Below are 24556 nucleotides of genomic sequence, written 5' to 3' on the forward strand. Positions count from 1 at the left end.
CATCTGGCTCTGTGTGTGCAAGAGTGACATCACTTGGGCGCCGCTATACTGACGGGGAGGTAGTGGCCTCTTGGGACCTAGTCGATCACAGTGCTGTTGATTGGGTAGAGTTAAAGGGCCATTGACAGTACCTGCCGACGCTGGTCCAGGCTGCCATGCAATGCATCCAGAATTCACATGTGCATCCAGAGCTGTCCAGAATTTTTGATGCCCACTATATTTAACCTTTTTTATTAATTTATCCCATCGACTATCTTTTATTTAAAAAAAAAACCTGAGACCGCATGAGCTTTGCTTTCCCAGCAGTCCCCTGTATGCAGATCAGTCAGTTACAATTCAGGTCAGATAGCTGTAAGGACAAGGAGACACATGGTACCTTTCATCCATCCATCTGTGCTTCCAGAATGCAGAAAAATGTTTTAATTCTCCAGTGCAAACAGCTCCTTAACTGCTGAGAGATGTAACGCCTCCTAACTTCCCTCCCATATCCAACCCAGCTTAAAGGGGTTGTCCAGGCTTAGAAATACATGCCCACTTTCTTCCAGAAAAGGCAACTCCCCTGCCCTCAAGAAATACTAGCAGTGATACAGAAGATTGCTGGCAGGACATCCTCCTGCATTTGGATGCCTTCGTAGAATGCGGACATCTCGCTGTATACATTTTTGAATGTTTTACTTTAATGTACAGATAAATGTGGTCAACCATGTTTTTGTGTACTCTAAAAAAGGCTGTTTTTTTTAATATTGTAAGTCAATGGCATACAACTGCAGCTGTTTTACCATCTGTTTTTGCATCTTCCCCCCCCCCCCCCCATAAAACGATTACATTAAACAGACAGCAGAAACGTTGCCTTGCTCTACCATTTTTATGTTATATTCAGTAATAACACACTGTGCAGAAATTCTCCTAGTGGTGCCAAAATGCTATTAAGAAATGAGTGAGCACATACTGTGTTTCCCCAAAAATATGACAGTGTCTTATATAAAATTTTAGCTCCCAAAGGGGATGTCTTATTTTATGAAGAAGAATTCACAAGTCCCATGCACAGTAGGGACAGAGCATATGGTATGGCAGCTTCCGGCCAGCAGAGGGAGCTCACCACAGCACACACTTACAGCACAGCAGGGACAACATACGGTATGGTGGCAGGGGATAAGACTGTGTGCCACTCTACATCTGGCGCTAGGGGACAATGGGGATGGCGACAGGCCTCTTGGTCTTCCCTGCGCATTTATAAGTGACAGCCGCAGAGGGGAACATCAGGGTTGGTGGCAGGTGACGGTTTTCATGTCCTGCATGCAGCTGTTCTGCAACGGACAGTGAAGATAGGGGACAACGGTGGCGGGCCGAAAAGAATCACAGCTGCATACCTGCATACAACATTGCTAAGTCTTAGTTATGGGGGAGGCCTTGTATTTAACAATTTAGCAAGACCTCCACTAGGTCTTATTTTAAGGGAAATAGGGTAGCACTGGACCTACAGAGGTGAATATTTTTTTTTATCCTTTTTAGGATATGTTCCCATATAATATTTTGTTCAGTATTTTTATCCAAAACCAGGAGCGGAACCAAAAAAATTGCCCAGTAACAAAAGCTGCCTTGGACTAAAAACAGAAAAGACATTTTCTTAAGCATCTGTTGTCTGTATCAAAAAGACTTCACTTGTTCTTCAATGTACAGGAAGCCCAACATACAATGCGTTAAACATTCAGAAATAGTCATGTTAGCGCCTGTAGAAATCACAATCCTTCATTCATATTTTTGGAAGTTTTGAACACTTGGAAAATTGCTTCAGGAACATTAATTCACGTTTCTTTATTTACCTATGATGATACAAAACATATACAAGGCCACATATTACCAACAGTTTATGATATCATGCTTTTGTATGTTTATTGCAAATCTGTCACCCCCTGACCGCCCCCCGAGCTGGTGGTACAGATATCAAATAAATGCATTGAGAAGATATTTTTTTAATGCCTTTATTTGGGCAGTCAGTAGTGTCAAAGAGGCGGAGTTTCTTACCCCGGGCCTTTGGCTACAACTTACCATTGTGTGTCACTGCTTATGGAAAGGCGCAGGCATAGAGCACAGTGAGTTATAGTGGTCCTAAGACCCAGGGAACCCTAGGCCCCGCCTCTTTGACACTATTCATGACCTGAATAAAGGCATTTAATTATGATTTTAAAAAAACACAGACAAAGGTAACAAAAGCATAGCCAACATTTATCCAAAGGTGTCCCCAGCTTGGTACACAGTCAAGGGGGAGACAGATTCCCTGTAATAACATGTGCCCTGATCCCAATAATGTGTTCCCAGTGAACACAGGACCAGCTGATATTTTATAGTGATTAGTATATTCACAGTCTGGACCTGTTAGCATAAGAGATGCCCTTTGTTAGAGGCTTTAAAATATAGAGATGAGTCCCAAGCAGAGGGCACTCTATGATACCTTTATGAGACAAACTCTTTTAGTAACACTGTATATGTTATGGAGGACCCAACTACAAAGGGTGGGTATAGCCCAAAAAGGGGTACTCCAAAGAAAATAATTTCTTTCATATCAACTGTTGTCAGAAAGTTATATAGATTTGTAATTTACTTCTATTTAAAAATCTCACATTGTCCACTACCTATTAGCTGCTGTATGCCCTGCAGCAAGTGGTGTATTCTTTGCAGTCTGACACAGTGCTCTCTGCTGCCACCTCTGTCCATGTCAAAAAAAGTCCAGAGCAGAAGAGATTTACTACTGCTCTGGGCAGTTCCTGACATGGACAGAGGTGGCAGCACAGAACACTGTCAGACTGCAAAGAATACATCACTTCCTGCAGGACATACAGCAGCTGATAAGTACTGGAAGACTTGAAATCTTTCAGGCACACACAATATTTTGCTCTGTATATTTTCAACTCACTCCTGGTTTTGGTTGAAAACATACTAACTGTGCAGATGTTTCTATTATAGTGTTTATCACTTCCATTCCTGAATTTGGCTACAAATACTGACCAAAATACAATGTGTAAATATAGCCTAAACCATATGAACCTAGTGATTTATCATTAACCCTCTATTGCTATAGATTCCTGAAAACATACTTACGCTTCATTCCTGATCTGAGTGGTGTATTTCTCTGGGGTTGCAGCACTCATTACTGTTGTATAGATAGTGTTTCTAAAAATAAGAAAAAACATGTGAAATAGTGAGTGCTGCAGAATCTGTTGGCGCAATATAAATAGCTTTTGTTAAAAGCACAGATGGAATTTACTCTTTGCTAAATATATGGAACCTCATGAGACAAAACATTTCAGTTCTGAACCAGTACAGCAACAAGAAACTTTGTAATATATTTTATAACTTGTATTTTTTGGTACCATATTGGTTTCTATGAAAATTTTTGATCATTTTTTTAATTCCCCCCCCCCCCCCCTGAAATATACTGTGACTACAAAAACTCCAATCCTGGCATTTTGACCTACTTTTGTTTACATGGTTCACCATGCAGGAATAATATTGGTTTATTTTTATAGTTCAGACCAGTTTTGCACACACCGATATGTTCAGTTTATTTTTTATTTACACATAGTAGCGTGCAGAAGTGTCTGAACTATAAAATGGAAGCCAATATTATTTCCACACGATGAACAGTGTAAATAAAAATAGGGAAAAAGCTAATTCCATAAAGTGCAAAATTGTGAAAATTGGCAGTGTCCACTTGGCCAAAACCCACTGTATCCTTAAGGGGTTAAAACAAAAAATATAAATTCCAAAAATATTGTGATACTTACGCGTTCATCACTGGCTTCACAGATAGGACCTGTGTGTTGTAAAAAATAATTGATAAAATTATATAACTAACTGGGTTATCCAGCGTTATGCTGCGTTAACACGAAACGATAATTGGCCCGATTGTACGATTAACGATGTCGGAGTAACGTTTTTTTTTTCATAACGATCAGCTTTAAGACTGTACGATATATTGTACGAAAAATTAGTTTTGCGATCGCTTAAGCCTATCTCACACATTGGTTAAATCGGCGAACGACTGTTCACACGGAACGATCTGCGAATTTTTTGTGAACGACTATGTGAGAACATGTTCAAAGATCAAAATGAACGATTTCTCGCTCGTTTGATCGTTCGCTGCGTTTTCACATACGATTATTGTTTGAATTCGATCATTATGGCGCAAATTTGCGCGATAATCGTTACGTGTAAACGCAGCATTAGAAATACATATCAATCGACAGCACGGCTGTTGTTTGCAGGTCAGGTGTGGTTTGCAATTAAGCTCCATACACTTGAGGCTATGTTTCCACATAGCATTTGATGCACATTTATTTAGCGTTATTTTGCTCAAATTTCATGTTAAAATATCGTTATATTATCAGGAATTGCCCAATTTAAATAGAGCTAATTAAAAGTGGCCCTTATTTTATTTTGTTGGCACATTGATTTTTTTTTCCCACCATCTTTTCAGCCCATATTTCCACAATATTGAAAGGGGCTTTAAATTTCCACAGCCAAAAGGGTGGGAAAATGCGTCCATGTCGAGCCTAACCTAGAATAATGTACCAGCGGCCATCACTGTTATGACAGCTGTCGTAGTTAGTTAAATCATGGCCATTATCAAAATAATGGTTGTGGTTTTGAGTATCAAATAACGGCTGTTATTGGGTGAACATTGGGTGAACATAGCCTTAATGTGTTTTTGGAGGAATAAAGAAATGCTGCTGCCAACTCAGTCCATGTCAGGAACTGTCCAGAGCTGTAAAGACCTGCTTCTGCTCTGGACAGTTCCTGACACGGACAGAGGTGGCAGCAGAGAGCACTGTGTCAGACTGGAAAAAATACACCACTTCCTGCAGGACATACAGCAGCTGATAAGTACTGGAAGACTGGAGATTGTTTAAATAGTAATCATTTAAACATCTGTATAACTGTATTGCACCATCCCTGGCTTTGGTTTAAAAAAATCTGTCAGATAATCTGTTGGTGTAATAGGGCCCTTAACTGAGGGTATCTTGGCTCTAAGGTCCCAGTTGAGTTGTCTCCGGAATCCCCTTTAAGACCAGTGTAATATGTTTACTTTTATTTCACACAGTTATTAGACTAGAGCTAAGATGTATGGCTGACAGATTTATTACACAGCATCCAAACTACCTGATCAAAAAAGATATTCAAAACTATACAAACTGATCCCACCTTGTATAAAGAGTCAGTATTGATGTTTGCCTGCCCAGTAGCATTTAAAGCTTTTATAGCGGGAGTCCTGCAAAACACATAATGGGCGTTGAAGGACAAAATTGAGAAGACATGACGTAAAGTAGAAATATTCCATGTGTAAACAGTTGTGACCCCTTTCTATACCACTTTACCAACAAAACAACACGACTATACAATGTGGTGCGGGAAGGGGTTAAAGTGGACCTGTCAGCAGGAAAACAGAGGTGTAAAAAAGTGTATCCCAAGGCTAACAGAGGCGAATTACTGAAGTAGGGCGTTTAAGAATTAATGTTACAGGTAATAAATGCAAAAAGTATACCGTACCTTCGGTCATCAGAGGGAGGTGGCGTGGTCCAGTGGTCATAGTTTGTCTCTACATGGAACCACCTGCATAAATGAAGTAAAAGAATAAAAAAATGACATTTATTAGTTCTTAATATCCTTACCTGTTAGGGCAAATTTCCATTTAGTGGGAAACCAACATATACCACAGCATGTCCCTGCCAGACTCACTCATTTCTATGTGCTTAACGTAGGCTTAAAGTGACGGTTCAGCACATCTGTGAGTGTACACTGTTTATTTGTGGGACGTAAAACTGTAGTTAGCAAAGTTTTTTAGTGCCACAAAAACCAGTATACACCCTCAGATGAACTCCAGGACCACATATTAATGGATATTTCATGAATATTTTTTATTTGATATTTTGCACGTATCATCCTATCATTACTTAGCCGCCAGTAGAAGATTTACAGTATTGAAATCACTCACTCTCCTCTTAAAGGATCTAAAGGCCAGAGATCAGCAGGTCCATTTCTGTTTCTGGTGATCACCAGTCCCTCCTTTGACTGTGTACCACCTATAATATAATAGGTCTCAGCAATGATTGGTGTCTTGGAGAGTCGTAGAGCTGCAGCCTCAAAATCTTTACCGTCATTCAGTACCTGGTAAAATATGTGAAAATATATACTTTCAAAAACAGAATTAAACAAGTAATATAGCAACAAATGGTCAACTTTGGGCAGAAACGGGTTATGTTATCTGGACGAACCCTGTTTAGAATAATACTGCACCAACAATCAGCTTATTGCTAAAGGTCTAGCTTTTTTTTAACAGTCTGTCCATCCATTGAATGGTTACTGTGATTTAATACAACTTTTCTGCATTTGATAGCCCGAGTGATTTCTAAACACATTTGTAAATCTCCTCATTTTCCAAAAATCACTCCCCCAGATTTTTTTTTTTTGTAGCCACTACATGTCCTACTTGCAAATAGCGGTCCACTGTATGTTGTTAGGGGAATTCTGTCTCAAGCGGTAAAGAGACCAGGACAGAACACAGGAAGTGTGGGACTTAGCTAGTGCTTTGCACTAAAGAAAGGGGCCTGCTGCAATATCTGCCTCAACGCAGCGTCGGATCGCCGCTCCGGGACACCCCTTGCCGGGCTACGGGATCTTTTGATTGACTACCCGCTCAGCCAATCAGTGACTGGGGTGGAATGCCGCTGCAGTCACTGATTGGCTGAGCAGGCAATCCATCAGCCAGGAAGGCATTTCCCCCCCTGACTTCATCAGTACTCATGGGAAAATTCCTTCCCGCGAGGGTACCAGAGCTGGTGTAGCGGCGTGGGCACGTGAAAAGGTAAGTTAGCATTCGGTAATAACCTCCCCCCCTGCCCCTGACAGCTGCCAAAAGCTAAAAATGGCCAGACTTCTTAACCTTTCCTGAATGTAATCCCTGACCCTCTCTCCTTTTAGTTGCAATCTTGTCATAATAATCATCAGCAGTTCATTGTTTAGTCCTACTTATTTCTTTCACATGGCACCTTGCAAAGCTAGTGCATCAATAACCCCTTCTCCCTCAACATGCCATCTAAATTATTATATTCTAAATCATCCTTCACCACAGTGCCAGCCTATTAAGTCCAGTAAACTTTCACCAGCACTATGTCCTGGCGTAGCATAGAGGGAACTTGGACAATGAAACGACAGGAAAGGACACCCCCGTGTGGGTACTGCTGGCAAACAGTGCATAGTCCCAAACTATGGAAAGGCCTACCCTAAAAGGCAGGAATGGTTAGTTCTTAGTTTGATTTACATAATAAAGGTGGCTATAATATATCATGTTAGTGCACATTACAGTATACATAGAGAACTTACATCTCTTATTAACCAGCTGACTGGAGAACTTCTTTTGAAAAAAGCAGAAATTGCATTTTCCCACCACTCCCCACGCTCTGAAGGTTTAAGAATTGCTGACAATTAATTTTTTTCTTTTTTCATAATAGAAATGATAACATTACTGTGTATATATTCACATTTAACAGCAAAATACAGTTTACACAATGGTATAACGCATTTATAAGTTCTATCCATGTACCTCTCGCATCACCAGATACAGTAAATTCATAGGGCCGCTGACCAGTCCACAGTCCAACATAACCTAAAAAGGTTGTTCCCGTGTATGCAACCTAAAAAAAAAGACATGGGCCCAGATTTACTTAACAGAAAGCCTATAGGTAAATTATGGGTAAATTACTATACTGTATGTACAGCACTCTAAGGAAATGTCTCCTGCTTGGAACATGTATGTATACTGTACCTTCCCATTTTGTATAAAATCCAAATCCACGGTTATTTTTTTTAACATATTAGGAAAGTTATAATCCAAGTTTCTCCCATGATACACGTTTCCTTTGTCGTCCTGGGCAATAATACTTGTGCAAAATCTAAAAAACAAATGAATCATAACATCATTTTTTTATTACTGTTGGCATTCAAATTTAAAGTCTTTCCTGATATGTTTCATGCCTGACACCCTCCACCATTTTTGTAGCCCGTCTTTGGACCTGTCCTATTTTATCAATGTCCTTTTGTAGGTGAGGTCTCCAGAACTGGACACAGTATTCCAGATGTGATGTCACCAGAGCTCTATACAGCAGGATCACAATCTCCCTCTTCCTACTGGTATATATCTCTAGCTATACACCCCAGCATAAGATTTGCTTTCCCTATCACATGGCTACACTGATGGCTGTCAAAAAAATGACAGGCAAATGATAGGCAATATCCACGGCACCACCTTCATCCAGCACTCTTGTTACATAAACCAAGAAGTCATGAAATGCCCTCAGAAAAGCTGAGCTTGGTCCACCAAGCTGTTGATTCTTAAAATATAAAAAAAATCTTCTTTTCTAATAAAAATGTCAGGCTAACTGGCCTGTAGTTACTGGCCTCTACTCTACTACTCTACAGTGCATTACAGTCTCATTGCTTGTTTGTATCTATGATGAAGAGAGGAATTTGCTGCTGATATGATACGACAGGTGCTGCTGATATGACAGGTATACTTTAAGAACCCTGAGATGGACATCATGTTATGTTCACCTTACAGTGGTTTCAGAAGCCTTTGTTTCCAGTTTTTTTATGCCTCCTATAGGCTATCCTTCACTATAGCCTTTATATCTCCTTTACAATCATCTTCTTCCTTTTACCTATCATAATCTAGTTGTTTTTAGTCTAGTATAGTATAGTCTAGTATAGCGTTTTTAAGTAGTGGCCACTGTTGTATTTCATTATTTATATAGTCTATCCATTTCCTTGAAATGTTTGGTTGAAGTATAGGGTTGCACACAGTCAAACCTAAAGCATTAGTGGTCACTGGAACCTAAATTTTCTTCAAGCACCCGATTCCCATTAGTAAATACTAAATCTAGAATGTTCTCTCCTCTGGTTGGTGACCTCACAAGCTGTTTTAGAGATGCCCCTGTAAGGTCCTCTATTACATTATTGCTTTTACATGTATGTGCTCAAGGGATATTCCAATCCACATCTGGCATGTTAAAGTCCTCTATAACTAAAATGTCCCCCTTTATTGACATTTGGAAAATTTCCTCCATCATCATGTTATCATTGTCTCCGGATCGCCCCGGAGGCCTATAGACAACACCTATCCTAATAACAGATCCCTCTTCAGATTGCATGCGAACCCAGAGAGTCTCCAATCCTTTATGTATAATTGTTGCGTATAGACTATCCCTAACATAAATGGCTACCTGCCTTCTCTTCTCTCTGTTCTGTCTTTCCCGTACTCTGGTATAGCTATATTTCTAGCTATATACTCTGTATAGCTATATACTCTGGTATAGCTAAGGCCTTTCAGTCCTTGAACTAAGTATCTGTTACAGCAACCAGATCCAAATCATCTCTAGATATCATGGCCGTCATCTCACAGATCTTGTTGCTGTGAGCATTTGTGCACATTTATGGACATTGGATTTTGCACTGTGCATTATCTTGATGGATATCAAAGGAACCTGTGCCCTTTGAACTCTTACATTACCTTCCTACACTTGAAGGCTAAAAGAAATGGTTCTTACGGGCTATATAGGCTGCTTATATGAAATATATTAGCCCTGTCTCTTTTTCGGTATAGCATATCCTTGTCATCATAAACACAAACAAAAGCCGTGTATTGTGGGGACCTATAAACAGGTTAAACAAATTAGACTCAAAATTTAGTGTAGTAAATCTGGATACTATGTCTGGAGCTATACTGTGACCAAGGACAGTAAGGGTCCTATTAGAGGAAGCGATTTTTAACGACTAACGATCGCAAACAAGATTGTTTATCGTTAACCTGAAATCGTTCACCATATTACCCAGAACAATGGTCGTTAGTTACGATCATTACTATGATTGTTACTATGATCGTTTACTGCATCTGATCCCAGCAAAACAATGAACAATGTGCAATTACACTGAACGATTAGTGAACAAATGCGGAACTTGAGCGAACGAATGTGGAATTACAGCGAGCGATTAGCGAACAATTAACGATTATTTTAATGTCAGATCTAAATCAACGATCAACAACACACAAACGATTTGTCAATCGTTGCCTGCAATTACGCAGAACGATTATCGTTTAAATTCGAATGATATAACAATTTTTTTGCACGATAATCTTCCCGTGTAATAGGACCCTACGTGTCCGGAACGCGTTGGCATCTTTTATTGCATCACCTGTTCTGTAACAAGACATGTTTTAATGGATCTATGATAAATCGTGAATTTTATGGGAAATGCGGGAATCCAGTTAATTTCTTTGGTGTATTATTTATTACAACTGGGACCTTAACCTATATACGCAAATAAAAGTCCACTTTTTCCCACTCTGGGTGAAGGTGTCCATCCAGTAAGTTCGCTATCCCTTATTTCTCAACATCCAGTAAACAAATCATCACGGACATCACTGCGCTTGAGAGGGCGAGGTTGCAGTGTGTGACATCACACGGCATTGACTCCAGTGAAGTTGGAGGTCCCTGTGGGGAAACAATCTGCTCGGCAACGCTATACTCTAGCGTGAACATGAGACCGAGAGGTGTTGGCACTCGTGGGTGAACATTTTTTATTAAATGGGCACTGTCACTACAAATAACTTTTGACATGTCACCAGACATGTCAAATGTCATTGATCACAGTGAATCTCACTTCTGACACCTGCTCTGATCAGAAGATATAGCCAAGGAGAGATTGCAGCAAAGCCATCCACTCCCCGGCTGACCGCTCCTTCCATCAATTTTTTTTCTCCATAGACTTACATGGATGGTGGATCGTTCTGCAGCAATCTCTCCATGGCTATATCATCTGATCAGAGCGGGTGTCAGCAGTGAGACCCTTTGTGATTGATAACTTTTGACAAGTCTGATGACATGTGAAAGTTATTTGTAGTGACAGGTACGCATTAAAGGGAACCTGTCACCCCCCGTGCCGGGGTGACAGGCTCCCGACCCCCAGCTACAGCCCCCTATACTCACCTGATCCCGCTTCTGGATCCGATCAGGTCACTGAGATCTCAGCCGCTACAGCCCGGCGCGCGCGCTGAGAGATGACTCCAATGCTCATAGAGAATGACGGAGAGTCGCTCCGTCATTCTCTATGAGCGTTGGACTCCTCTTTCAGCGCACGCACCGGGCTGCAGCATCTGAGATCTCTGTGACCCGACCGGATCCAGAAGCAGGACCCGGCGGGATCAGGTGAGTATAGGGGGCTGCAGCCCCCCCCCCAACTATCCTACCCAGGTGGTGTAATTACTTTTGCCGGTATAAGACGGATCTTGTATGCCCAGAGCATAGGCGTATTATACGCCATGGAGAAGCCATAGTACAGTGTAGGACTGTCCCAGTAGGAGGCCACCGTAACGTGGTGGGGTAGTTTATACCATTTACAAATGGTAACCAAGAGCCTCTTTACAAATGGTAACCAAGAGCCTCTATTTTTGTGGAAGTTTTTTTTGGCAGTTGGGGGGGGGCTGCTTTTAACTATTTTGTCTGTAGTGGGTCTGTATCTTGCCATTGCGGTGAGCTGTTGCATAGTGTGAACGGTGTTTTAGGAGAGCTGACCAAATTTGTCTTTCTATTTAATAAGCGAAAGCTTTGGCTGCCCAGGCATGATAGGATTTGTAATTTTACAACAGCTGGAGAGTCAAGGTTCCCTACCCCTGTCATAGACTCTCCACTAGTTTCACAGAAGTGTTGGCAGGATGAGGGCCTATGGAACCAACCCAACACATTTATATTATGCTTTTTATTTACTGCCCCTGTCATTATGATGAATGCTGAAGCTTCACATTATTTAGACTGTTAGGCTACCCAGCTATATCCAGTGGCTCCTCCTGCTGAGGATAAACTATGCAGAAAAAAACCCCATTGAAGGAACCAGCTCCTAACATGGTCCAGTGGCTCAGCAGACAGGAACACCCTCAGCCAACCTGAATACATATTAACAAAGCGGTATGATAATCCTTATACAGGGATGTCTGGCTTCTGCATCATACTAATTTAATACCAATCATGAATGTAAAATAAGAGGGTGTGTAATGTCATTAGTCATATGGCGCCATGTGATAATATTCCACTTACGCTGTAGCCTCATAGCATAGGTTTAAGGCCACGACATCACCGACATTAACTCCAAGGGTTTTGGCAATGCCCCTTATCTCTCCAGCATACGGCTCAGGAACGAGAAAAGCCAGATCTACCTCTGCCAGTGGACGGATGAGAGCGTGGACCCACTTCGGTAATGATGTACTGTAAAACAGAGATGCACATGAGAGTCTGCACCACTAAGCAATAAGAAGGAGAATGCAAATAATACATACTGTATGAATAGGGATGGTCCGAACCTGCCGAGGTTCTGGTTCGTATGAACCCGAACGCTCGGCAGCAGATTCCCGCTGTCTGCCCGCTCCGTGGAGCGGGCGGATATAGCGGGAGGAACGCCTGGAAAACTGGGATACAGCCTATGGCTATGGCTGTATCCCAGTTTTCCAGGCGGTCCTCCCGCTGGATCCGCTCGCTCCACGGAGCGGGCAGACAGCGGGAATCATTACCGAGGGTTCGGGTTCGTACCATCCCTATGTATGAACACGCATATAGTTGTAGTATAATCCGCCTGTTGTCCAGGATGCCCCATCTTGGGCACACGTGAAAGCCATAGAGGCAGTACAGTTCAATGCAACTCAATGGGGCAGATAGAGAATAAAGCAATTAGTAAGCTCAGCTCACCCAGTCTGTGCACGACCAGAGGAAACCAGAATAAGTAGAAATCACGAATGAGGGTCAGCACGTCCACTAAAAAGCTTTGACTTTATTTCTTATTCCATTAATAAGTAACAAATAGGCAGATACAAAGATAGAAAGTCCACATCTAAGGCGTTTCTGGCTGTTAGCCCTTAATCATAGATAGTTGGTACATAGGTATACTGGGATATATATAGGGAAATAAACATGTAGTCCCTCCCACACATCACCTGAATCCCATTACTTTCTACATAGACATATACAAGTGAAAACATGGAAAAATAAATGAAAAAACGCACAAAAGTGCACAGTGCAACAATACTAAATTTACAAAAGTACAAAACACTATATACATTTTAATAATTCATGATCAAATCCAGTCTATGATTGAGTCCTTTGGGAGATGAGGAATCAAACATAAGAATTCAGTATCCTTCACGATTTAAAAGTTTCTGTCTTCTGTTACCACCACGATCAGGGCAAAATACTCTCTCTATGCCCATAATAGAAAGTGATGATACATCTCCTGCATGGACTAGAGAAAAATGTTTAGCCACACTTGATGGATTTTTAGCATTAGCATGTGTAGCACCATAAATGTGTTCACGTAACCGGTCTTTTAACCTACGACTAGTGCAACCTACATAGCCAGTTTCACATGATTTGCAGAATACATAATAAATTACCCATGTGGTGTTACAGTTAATGTAACTTTTTATCTCGTATTCCGTATTTTCTACCTTGTTGGTAATTTTATTAGTAAGTTGGATATACTTGCAACAACTACATCTAATGCCTCCACATTTAAAATTGCCTCTAGTGGTTAACCAAGTTGGAACACTAGACACTGTATTTACATGAGAAGGTGCCAAAAGGCTACCCAAGGTGGGCGGACGTTTAGTAGACAAATTACAACCATTCTGTACAATTTTTTTCGATGTCTGATCCTGGTACAGTACAGGTAGAAACCTCTCAAAATTGTCCCGTATGTCAAAAAATTGGCGTGAATACGTAGTGACAAACGTGGGCTTTCTTGAGAAGTCTGCGGAAGCTTGTCTTTTTTTTGTAAAGAAGATCCCTGTGGTCTCGTATCTGTGCATTATGATATGCTTTGGCAATATTATATTCCGTATAGCCTCGTTTCTTTAAGCGAGCACTGAGACCAACAGACTCTTTTTCGTAGCCCTGTTTTCTATAATTTTCAATTTCCCCTGATTTAGCCGTCAGCTTTACATCTAAAAAGGAAATACTTTCACGATTCCATTCATAGGTAAATATCATGGACATAGAATTGCTGTTACAATAATCCATAAAATCTGGTATGGCCGCCACATCATCTGCCCAAATAATGATGACGTCATCGATGTAGCGGCCATACCAGATAATGGAATCACAGAACGGATTGGAGACATGAAATATATGCATTTCTTCCCACCAGGCTACAAAAAGATTTGCTAGCACTGGTGAGAATTTAGCGCCCATTGAAGCACCTTTGCGTTGAAGATAACTATTTTATGTTTAATAAAGTGTTTTATGTCCCAATAGATACTCTACTGCCATCAAAATGAAAGGAATTAAATCTTCATGGTATGCAGAGTATCTATGAAGATGATACGACACCTCGAAACTAGGGGCTGTAGGGTTAAATCTATCCATTCGCTTAACCTTTCATTCAAGGTATAGGCAGTCCAGCTCACCGCACCTGCATACAATTTCTCCTCATCAGGTGCACGGAGGTGTGGGCCTCACCGGCTTAAAGCAACAAAAGGAAGATTCCAGCACCCTTTCATTCAAGGAACCGATCCCCGCCACAATCGGAAAATCGGTCCTTGTGAATCTTTGGAAGCGAATGGAAGATAGGATAGGGTTATCGGGAACCAAATATTCCCTTTCCTTTTGTGTGATAACACCCAAGTATAAACCCTCTTCCACAATTTTCTCAAGTATTAGGCTGTACGCAGTAGTAGGATTGGGGGAGAGCACACTGTATGTTTCAGTATCTTTTAGCATTTCTTTATTAAGATGAATATATAAACTTTTATTTATTAATACTACCGCTCCTCACTTGTCCGCTGAGCGGACTATAAGGACTTCCTTATCTCTAATACTGCGTATAGCACTTTGTTCAGACCGTGTCAGATTGCCACCTTTCGTCTTTTTTAATTTAGTTACTTTATGTAACTGAACCAGTTCTTCCTGAACTAATTGTTGAAATAAGTCCAGTGACTCTGATCTAGCATGTATAGGATAGAACTGAGAATTCCTTACAGTCATGGGAACATGTTTAACATGATGTGAAAAATCTATGCATTGCTCCAACGACTGTAATGAGGCTATGGCAACATTCTCATTAAACTTAAAGGGGTTGTCCGGCGATAAAAAATTATTCACAGAATAACACACATTACAAAGTTATACAACTTTGTAATGTATGTTATGTCTGTGAATGGCCCCCTTCCCCGTGTTTCCCCCCACCCACGCTAGACCCGGAAGTGTGGTGCATTATACTCACCGCATGTCGTGTCGTCCACGGTCTCCGATCGTCAGCAGTGACGTCTTCTTCGTGAGTCCGGCGGATCTTCCCGAGTGCCGGCAACCCTCTGCAGCGTCATCCGAAGCTCAGCCGCGATTGGCTGAGCATAACTGTGCTCAGCCAATCGCGGCTGAGCGGCTGATGACGCAGCCACGTCATCAGCTGCTCAGCCGCGATTGGCTGAGCACAGTTATGCTCAGCCAATCGCGGCTGAGCTTCGGATGACGCTGCAGAGGGCGGCCGGCACTCGGGAAGATCCGCCGGACTCACGAAGAAGACGTCACTGCTGACGATCGGAGACCGTGGTCGGCACGTGAGAGGTAATGTATAGCGCACCACACTTCCGGGTACACGGGTGGGGGTGGTGGGACACGGGGAAGGGGGCCATTCACAGACATAACATACATTACAAAGTTGTATAACTTTGTAATGTGTGTTATTCTGTGAATAATTTTTTATCGCCGGACAACCCCTTTAATGGTATCATCCTCAAAATTTTCTACAGTCTGTGTGTCATCTGTACTTAAGTCATGTACATCACCATCATCCATCATGGAAAAAAAATGTTTTTTTTACAGTGATTAACCTAGAAAATTTATTAACATCCATGATGGTACGATATAAATCAAAATCATATGAAGGGGCAAAATTCAGGCCCTTTGCCAAAACACTAACCTCAGAATCAGAAATGATGTATGATGACAAATTAATCACATTACAGTCTAGTGTTTCTTCTTTGGAGTCTTCTCCAAACCTTGCGGCTTGCGGCTAAAGAAAATTCCCACTACTGTTTATTCAGAGACTTTTAGAGAAAAATGGAATAATATCCTTACAGATGCTTCTCTAAAGCTTATGCAACTCATTGTTTCACATGAAGAGGAAGCTCTTGTTGTGTTGAGAGAGGAAATTAAAAAAAAACGCAAGATGGTCTACAAAATTATAAAACACAACAAGAATTCCAAGATATGAATAAAAGTATCCAAGAAAAACTGGTTGCTTTGGAGGACATTATTGTCAGCACCAAGACCAGTAAGTTTCAGCGGGATACTACAGATTTTGAGACCAACACTGTCTATGAATGGGGAAGATGGGAACCGTATGCACCCAAACCGATTCTGAAAAAGAAATATTCTAAAAATAAATCAACTAGAAAAACTGTCAGCTTTAGCTCTATGGAAACTGAACGTGATCCTGAGACGGACGGAGGAGAAACAGAGTCCGATAGTCAGGAGTTGCTACAACCAGGTACGTACTATCGCAACAAGAAACGCAATTCATCTGTACAACGTCCAAAAAATGGGAAAGACAACCGCGACGTGCAGGTCGCAAACATCACAAAAAGATATCCTCAGCGGGAGAAGACTCCAAAGAAGAAACACTAGACTGTAATGTGATTAATTTGTCATCGTACATCATTTCTGATTCTGAGGTTAGTGTTTTGGCAAAGGGCCTGAATTTTGCCCCTTCATATGATTTTGATTTATACCGTACTATCATGGATGTTAATAAATTTTCTAGGTTAATCACTGTAAACATTTTTTTTCCATGGTGGATGATGGTGATGAATATGACTTAAGTACAGATGACACACAGACTATAGAAAATTTTGAGGATGATACCATTAAGTTTAATGAGAATGTTGCCATAGCCTCATTACAGTCGTTGGAGCAATGCATAGATTTTTCACATCATGTTAAACATGTTCCCATGACTGTAAGGAATTCTCAGTTCTATCCTATACATGCTAGATCAGAGTCACTGGACTTATTTCAACAATTAGTTCAGGAAGAACTGGTTCGGTTACATAAAAAAGTAACTAAATTAAAAAAAGACGCGGCAATCTGACCCGGTCTGAACAGAGTGCTATACGCAGTATTAGAGATAAGGAAGATCTGTTATTCCACTCAGCGGACAAGTGAGGAGCGGTAGTATTAATACATAAAAGTTTATATATTCATCTTAATGAAGAAATGTTAAAAGATACTGAAACATACAGTGTGCTCTCCTCCAATCCTACTACTGCGTACAGCCTAATACTTGAGAAAATTGTAGAAGAGGGTTTTCACCTGGGTGTCATCACACAAAAGGAAGGGGAATATTTGGTTCCCGATAACCCAGTGGTTCCTATCTTCCATTCGCTTCCAAAGATTCACAAGGACCGATCCCCCCCCCCCCCCCCCCATGAGACCTATTGTGGCGAGGATCGGTTCCTTGAATGAAAGGTTAAGAGAATGGATAGATTTAACCCTATAGCCCCTAGTTTCGAGGTGCTTTGGGTTTTTACAGGATACCAAACATGTACTCAAAAATGTGGATGGTATAAGGTGGCAAGATAATAACACTTGGATTACGAGTGACGAGAGTCACTATATACCTGTATACCTCATTCATTAGCCATTGAAGCCCTGTCGTATCATCTTCATAGATACTCTGCATACCATGAAGATTTAATTCCTTTCATTTTGATGGCAGTAGAGTATCTATTGGGAACATAACTATTTTATGTTTAATAAAGTGTTTTATCTTCAACGCAAAGGTGCTTCAATGGGCGCTAAATTCTCACCAGTGCTAGCAAATCTTTTTGTAGCCTGGTGGGAAGAAATGCATATATTTCATGTCTCCAATCCGTTCCGTGATTCCATTATCTGGTTTGGCCGCTACATCGCTGACGTCATCATTATTTGGGCAGATGATGTGGCGGCCATACCAGATTTTATGGATTATTGTAACAGCAATTCTATGTCCCTGAAATTTACCTATGAATGGAATCGTGAAAGTATTTCCTTTTTAGATGTAAAGCGGACGGCTAAATCAGGGGAAATTGAAACACAAAATTATAGAAAACCCACCTCAGGCAATACTGTTCTTAGGGCTGATTCTTGCCATCCCATTCACACTACCCGTAGCCTGCCGGTGGGGGAATTCGTGCGCATGCGAAAAAGAGTCTGTTGGTCTCAGTGCTTGCTTAAAGAAATGAGGCTATACGGAATATAATATTGCCAAAGCATATCATAATGCAGAGATACGAGACCGCAGGGATCTTCTTTACAAAAAAAGACAAGCTTCCGCAGACTTCTCAAGAAAGCCCACGTTTGTCACTACGCATTCACGCCAAGTTTCTACCTGTACTGTACCAGGATCAGACATTGAAAAAAATTGTACAGAATGGTTGTAATTTTTCTACTAAACGTCCGCCCACCTTGGGTAGCCTTTTGGCACCTTCTCATGTAAATACAGTGTCTAGTGTTCCAACTTGGTTAACCACTAGAGGCAATTTTAAATGCGGAGGCATTAGATGTAGTTGTTGCAAGTATATCCAACTTACTAATAAAATTACCAACAAGGTAGAAAATACGGAATACGAGATAAAAAGTTACATTAACTGTAACACCACATGGGTAATTTATTATGTATTCTGCAAATCATGTGAAACTGGCTATGTACAGTAGGTTGCACTAGTCGTAGGTTAAAAGACCGGTTACGTGAACACATTTATGGTGCTACACATGCTAATGTTAAAAATCCATCAAGTGTGGCTAAACATTTTTCTCTAGTCCATGCAGGAGATGTATCATCACTTTCTATTATGGGCATAGAGAGAGTATTTTGCCCTGATCGTGGTGGTAACAGAAGACAGAAACTTTTAAATCGTGAAGGATACTGGATTCTTATGTTGGATTCCTCATCTCCCAAAGGACTCAATCATAGACTGGATTTGATCATGAATTATTAGGCTGGGTTCACACTACGTATATTTCAGTCAGTATTGTGGTCCTCATAGCAACCAAAACCAGGAGTGGATTAAAAACACAGAAAGGATCTGTTCACACAATGGTGAAATTGAGTGGATGGCCGCCATATAACAGTAAATAACGGCCATTATTTCAATATAACAGCAGTTGTTTTAAAATAACAGCAAACATTTGCCATTAAATGGCGGCCATCCACTTAATTTCACCATTGTGTGAACAGATCCTTTCTGTGTTTTTAGTCCACTCCTGGTTTTGGTTGCAATATGAGGACCACAATACTGATTGAAATATACGTAGTGTGAACCCAGCCTTAAAATGTATATAGTGTTTTGTACTTTTGTAAATTTTGTATTGTTGCACTGTGCACTTTTGTGGGTTTTTTCATTTATTTTTTCATGTTTTCACTTGTATATGTCTATGTAGAAAGTAATGGGATTCAGGTGATGTGTGGGAGGGACTACATGTTTATTTCCCTATATATATCCCAGTATACCTATGTACCAACTATCTATGATTAAGGGCTAACAGCCAGAAACGCCTTAGATGTGGACTTTCTATCTTTGTATCTGCCTATTTGTTACTTTTTAATGGAATAAGAAATAAAGTCAATGGGGCAGATAACGGTATTTTAAAGGGGTAATCAAACAAAAAACTTTTTCAAAGTATACAGCACCTAGATTACCAGTGTAAACAGTGTACAGACAGATACATCCAGTGTCCAGCTTAATGGGGTACTAAGGAGAATGTTTTTCTTTCTTTCAAATCAATTGGTTTTAGAAAGTTATATACAGTTGTAATTTACTTCTATTTAAAAATCTTAAGTCTTTCAGTACTTATCAGCTGCTGTATGTCCTGCAGGAAGTGGCATATTCTTTCCAGTCTGACACAGCCCTCTTTGCTGCCACTTCTGTCCAAGTCAGGAACTGTCCAGAGCAAGAGAGGTTCTCTATGAGGATTGGCTACTGCTCTGGACAGTTCTCTTGACAAGGAAAGAGGTGGCAGCAGAGAGCACTGTGTCAGGGTATGTGCACACTGAGGAAAAGGTGAGGAATCCGCTCTTATTTCAGCTTGAAATTCCTCCCGTAAAATATGAACTGAGCAATGTCCCATTGTGGTCAATGGGATTTCCATTCTGTTGTTCACACTGCAGAATTTCCAAGCAGAATTTTCTGCCGCTGATCTGCTTTCTGGCCAAAGGCCCAGTTCACACTGAGCAAAACTGGCAGAATTTCTAGTGTAATCCCATTGGCCCTGTTCACACTGAGCAAGAACGTCGGAATTCCGTGGAAGAGCTCTCCGCCGCGGAATCCCGCCGTGCTCAGTGTCTCACTGTGAGTGAAGGAGAGGGCGCGCGTGTGTCTGCTGCCGCCGCTCTCCGCTCAAGGAAAATACATATCATTTCTTTGAGCGGACAGCGGCGGCAGCGGAGGAGTGCGCACCCTCTCCTTCACTCAAAGCAGAACACTGAGCACAGCAGGATTCCGCAGCAGAGAGCTCTGGAATTCCAACGTTCTTGCTCAGTGTGAACGGGGCCATTATGTTCGAAATTCCGCCTAAAAATTAGCTGCAGATTGATTTCCCATTGATTTCAATGGGATTTCCTCTGTACTGTTCACACTGCGGAACTGCGCAGAATTCCGCGCGTAAAATTCTGCCGCGGATGCAATTTCCGTTCAAAAGAATTGACATGTCAATTCTTTGGGCAGATTCTGCTAGAAAAATCCTATAGAAGTCAATGGGAGCTAAAATTCTGTTTGCATTCTGCTTGAATTCCGCTTGCATTCTGCTCAAATTCTGCTCCTATTCTTTCAGAGCTGAATAGGGGTGGGTTCACACTGAGGAATTCTCTCGGATAAATTCCGCGGAATTCCGTCGCCTGTAGACGCTCACGGCCGCACGCCTTTCCGCCGGCTCCATAGACACCATTCTATGGGCCGGCTGACTCCGTATTCCGCTGAAAGAATTGACGTGACAATTCTTTCGGTGAAATGCGGAATCAGCCGGCCCATAGAATGGTGTCTATGAAGCCGGCGGAAAGGCGCGCGTACAGGCGACGGAATTCTGCGGAATTTATCTGCGAGAATTCCGTAGTCTGAACCGACCCTAGGTGAGGAATTTCAAGCAGAAAACTTTCCTCTACAATTCCTTGAGAATTCCTCGGTGTGCAAATACCCTCAGGGCCAGTTCACACTGAGTAAACATGGCGTAATTCAGCGGCAGAGCTCAGTGTGCTCGTCCGCTTCCTTTCCGCTCAAAGAGCTAACATAAGAGAAACAGATTGCTGAACTCAGGGAGACTAGCCAAACGACAACACTGCCAGCTGCTAGTGAAAGCGCTCAATGCAGTGAGGTCCTAGGTGCATTGCCCCCTGGGAAACATGAATATGCAAAAGAGGAGCCGTGGAGTCTCAAAACAAAGGAGGATATCCCTCCGGGAAGGACCCAGCCAAGGGGTGACTCCTGTTAGGAAACCACCAAAACCACCATATTAAGTGGCCCTATAAGTCAATGTAATGACAAGGGAAAAACCAAGGCTAGGTATCCATCCACAGACAGCTGTTTCGGGGTGCTGCCCCTCATCAGTGTGGAGCAGAATTCTGGCTAGGTGGCTGGGTCCTTCCTGGAGGGATATCTGGCTAGTCCTGTGTTTTGAGACTCTTCAATGAGGCGGCGGAGCTTACTCAGTGTGAACTGTCCCTCAAAGTAGAAAGAATACACCACTTCCTGCAGGACATACAGCAGCTAAAAAAAAGTACTGGAAGACAAGATTTTTAAATGGAAGTAACTGACCAATCTATATAACTTTCTGACACTAATTGATTTGAAAGAATTTATTTTCACCCCTTTAATGCTAGTTTTCAGATTTAATATGGTATAGCATGCCAACGTCATAGTCTGCAACTAAATCACTATCCTCCCCTTTGTACCTTTGACATAAAAGTCACCAGAAGACGCAGCGATGCATCTTACACACACAGGGCTGGAAATATTAGGCCCATTATTACATTACAGTCTGCACTATTCTCCCTGTAATAGGGAACTGAAACCTGCATGTGAGCCGTAACCTTACCACTCAGGAGTTTGCTATAGTGATAACTTTTAGAGAAGCTGCTGACACCCAACTTTCCCAGAAACATCTAACAAGAAGGCAGGAGACGTCAACTTTTGTTCCTGGAAAAGATATTATAGCATCTATATGGGATGTCACCCAGCTTTCCCAGCCTCCTGACTGGTGGTCGATCACATCCACCTGCCAGGGGTCTCCAAACCTGTATACAGCAGGGGTAGGGAACCTTGGCTCTCCAGCTGTGGCAAAACTACAACTCCCATCATGCCTGGACAGCCAAAGGCTGTCCAGGCATGATGGGAGTTGTAGTTTTGCCACAGCTGGAGTGCCAAGGTTCCCTGCCCCTGCTGTGCATTATAATGGCTCCTCACCTGAATACACAGTCCATGTCTGCCTTCAGCTCCGTGTAGTTGTAATGTTTGAGCACAGGTTCCCAGCGCTGCTCAGGTGGCAGGTCCAGGCTCAGGTTATACCGCGGGGGGGCATAGTCCTGGGCAAGGGACAGGCAGGGGGCAAGAAGTATGAGCCAGTGCAGCCCGACCATGGCAGGAGACACAGCAGCCACAGGGGCTATCACACCGCAGCGTATACTAATACACAGAGGGCGGGGCGTGAGCTCAGGGGGCGGAGCTAGGAGCTGTCAGTGAGGAAAAGATTTCCATGCACGTATCGCCATCTAGTGGCCAGTATGGGAAGCTCCCTCTTTCCTGACTCCCATTAGTAGAGTAAAATATATAACCTTTATTCAATGAAATGATAGACAAAGTCGCACATGTTAGAAAAAGAGTTTAAATGTGTGCGTCTTTTTCTATAATTTCATTGAATAAAGGTTTTATATTTTACTCTTCCTAATGGGAGTTAGGAAAGAGGGAGCTTCTCATACTGGCCACTAGATGGCGATACGTGAATAGAAATGTTGTATTGGTTATCTAACTCCCAGTCTGAAATCTAAGCCGTCAGTGAGGACAGAGGGCAATGCGGGACAAAGGGGAGAGGGCGGGGAGTGATATCAGGGGGCGGAGCAAAGAGATGAGAGCGAGGAAAGAGCCGAACACGGGATAACGGGGAGGGGGCGGGGACTGAGCTGAGGGGGCGGAGAAAAGAGATGACAGAGAGGAAGGAGTGCAACACGGCATAACAGGGAGGGGCGGGGAGTGATATCAGGGGCGGAGCAAAGAGATGACAATGAGGAAAGAGTGCAACACGGGATAACGGGGAGGGGGCGGGGACTGAGATAAGGGGGCGGAGCAAAGAGATTACAGCGAAAAAAGAGCGCAGCACGGGATAACGGGGAGGGGCGGAGACTGCGCTCAGGGGGCGGAGCAAAGAGCTTTTGGGGAAGAGCAGCGTAGGACAGCAGGGAGAAGTGTACCATATGACTAGGTGAGTGCTGTGCGACATAGATAGGCAGCCTGCTATGTGTGACTATGGGAGTTATAATACTGGAGAATATCTGTGGCACAGACTATGCTGGCAGTGTTATATAACTACATACAAACAAGTGTATGGAGCTGTCAGCAACAATTTAATGGGGTATTCTGCTCACATGTAACTTTTAATATACTGCTGCCCATGGTGAGTAACTAACAAACAGCCTATTCTTACCTCTCCACACTCCCCAGTGTCCTCCACTCCTGAGAAAAACTCATCTGGGGGTGACAGCCTGCTCAGCCAATCACTGGCCCAGATGGGGGGCATTGCCATGGCCAGTGATTGAGTGGGCTGTCACCCCCCAGACTCGGAAGTTAAGGCTGGATCGTCTCAGCTGGGACCTGAACATGCCATAGGACAACACTGGGGGAGTGTGGAGAGGTAAGAATAGGCTGTTTGTTAGTTACTCACCATGGGCAGCAGTATATTTAAAGTTACGTTTGAGCAGAATACCCCTTTAATCTGTCATTTGGACACATACTGTCGCGGAGACAGACACAGACTGCGAGGGCACATGTGAAAAAATATGCTTGGGCCCCCACAATCACCCTCCTTCAAAATATATTATATATAATATATTATACATATTACAGTGCAGTTACATTCAGTGACTCATATGGGTAGTTTTCTCTCACTGGCACTTTTAACAGTTTTTCTTCTCCAGCCATCGTGTAGATTTCTCCCACCATGAATTATCGCTGCCAAATCTACCCCCATATAATAGGCTCCTTCTATGCCCCTATATAGTAGTTATTTCCCCTTATGCTCTCATATAGTGTTAGGCCCCCAGCCTGTGCCCTAGTATAGTAATTAAGCCCCCTCTACCCCCATGTAAAAAAAAATATATACCGCTTCAGTGCCTTTATGTAACTCACTTGTCACCCACTCTCCAGCAGCTCTCATCCAGCATGCGCTTTCCTCTAGCTTCTGGCACAGGCACCATGGTACAGAGACATTGTCCATGCCAGAAG

General features: G+C 42.2%; 1 protein-coding gene across 1 annotated transcript; it reads right to left on the bottom strand.

Annotated features, from left to right (window-relative positions):
• Positions 1-850: 850 nt before the first annotated feature.
• On the bottom strand, positions 851-22747 carry LOC138797706 (N-acylethanolamine-hydrolyzing acid amidase-like). The gene is made up of 11 exons (XM_069978248.1): positions 22526-22747; positions 12144-12311; positions 7823-7949; positions 7601-7691; positions 7381-7457; positions 5993-6165; positions 5548-5610; positions 5203-5269; positions 3786-3814; positions 3100-3171; positions 851-1823 (listed from the first exon to the last, which is right to left on the bottom strand). The coding sequence occupies exons 1-11, from the start codon at positions 22696-22698 to the stop codon at positions 1820-1822; spliced, it is 1044 nt and encodes a 347-aa protein (XP_069834349.1). The 5' UTR covers positions 22699-22747; the 3' UTR covers positions 851-1819.
• Positions 22748-24556: the final 1809 nt, after the last annotated feature.

Source organism: Dendropsophus ebraccatus, chromosome 7 (genome assembly GCF_027789765.1).
Source record: "Dendropsophus ebraccatus isolate aDenEbr1 chromosome 7, aDenEbr1.pat, whole genome shotgun sequence".
NCBI lineage: Eukaryota > Metazoa > Chordata > Amphibia > Anura > Hylidae > Dendropsophus > Dendropsophus ebraccatus.

Coding starts and splice junctions, on each gene's coding strand:
- LOC138797706 (XM_069978248.1), bottom strand. CDS start 22,698: ATGGTCGGGCTGCACTGGCTCATACTTCTTGCCCCCTGCCTGTCCCTT. Junction 6,166..7,380: donor TCAGCTGGTTAATAAGAGAT/GTAAGTTCTCTA, acceptor ATATTTTACCAG/GTACTGAATGACGGTAAAGA. Junction 3,815..5,202: donor ATACTGACTCTTTATACAAG/GTGGGATCAGTT, acceptor TACAACACACAG/GTCCTATCTGTGAAGCCAGT.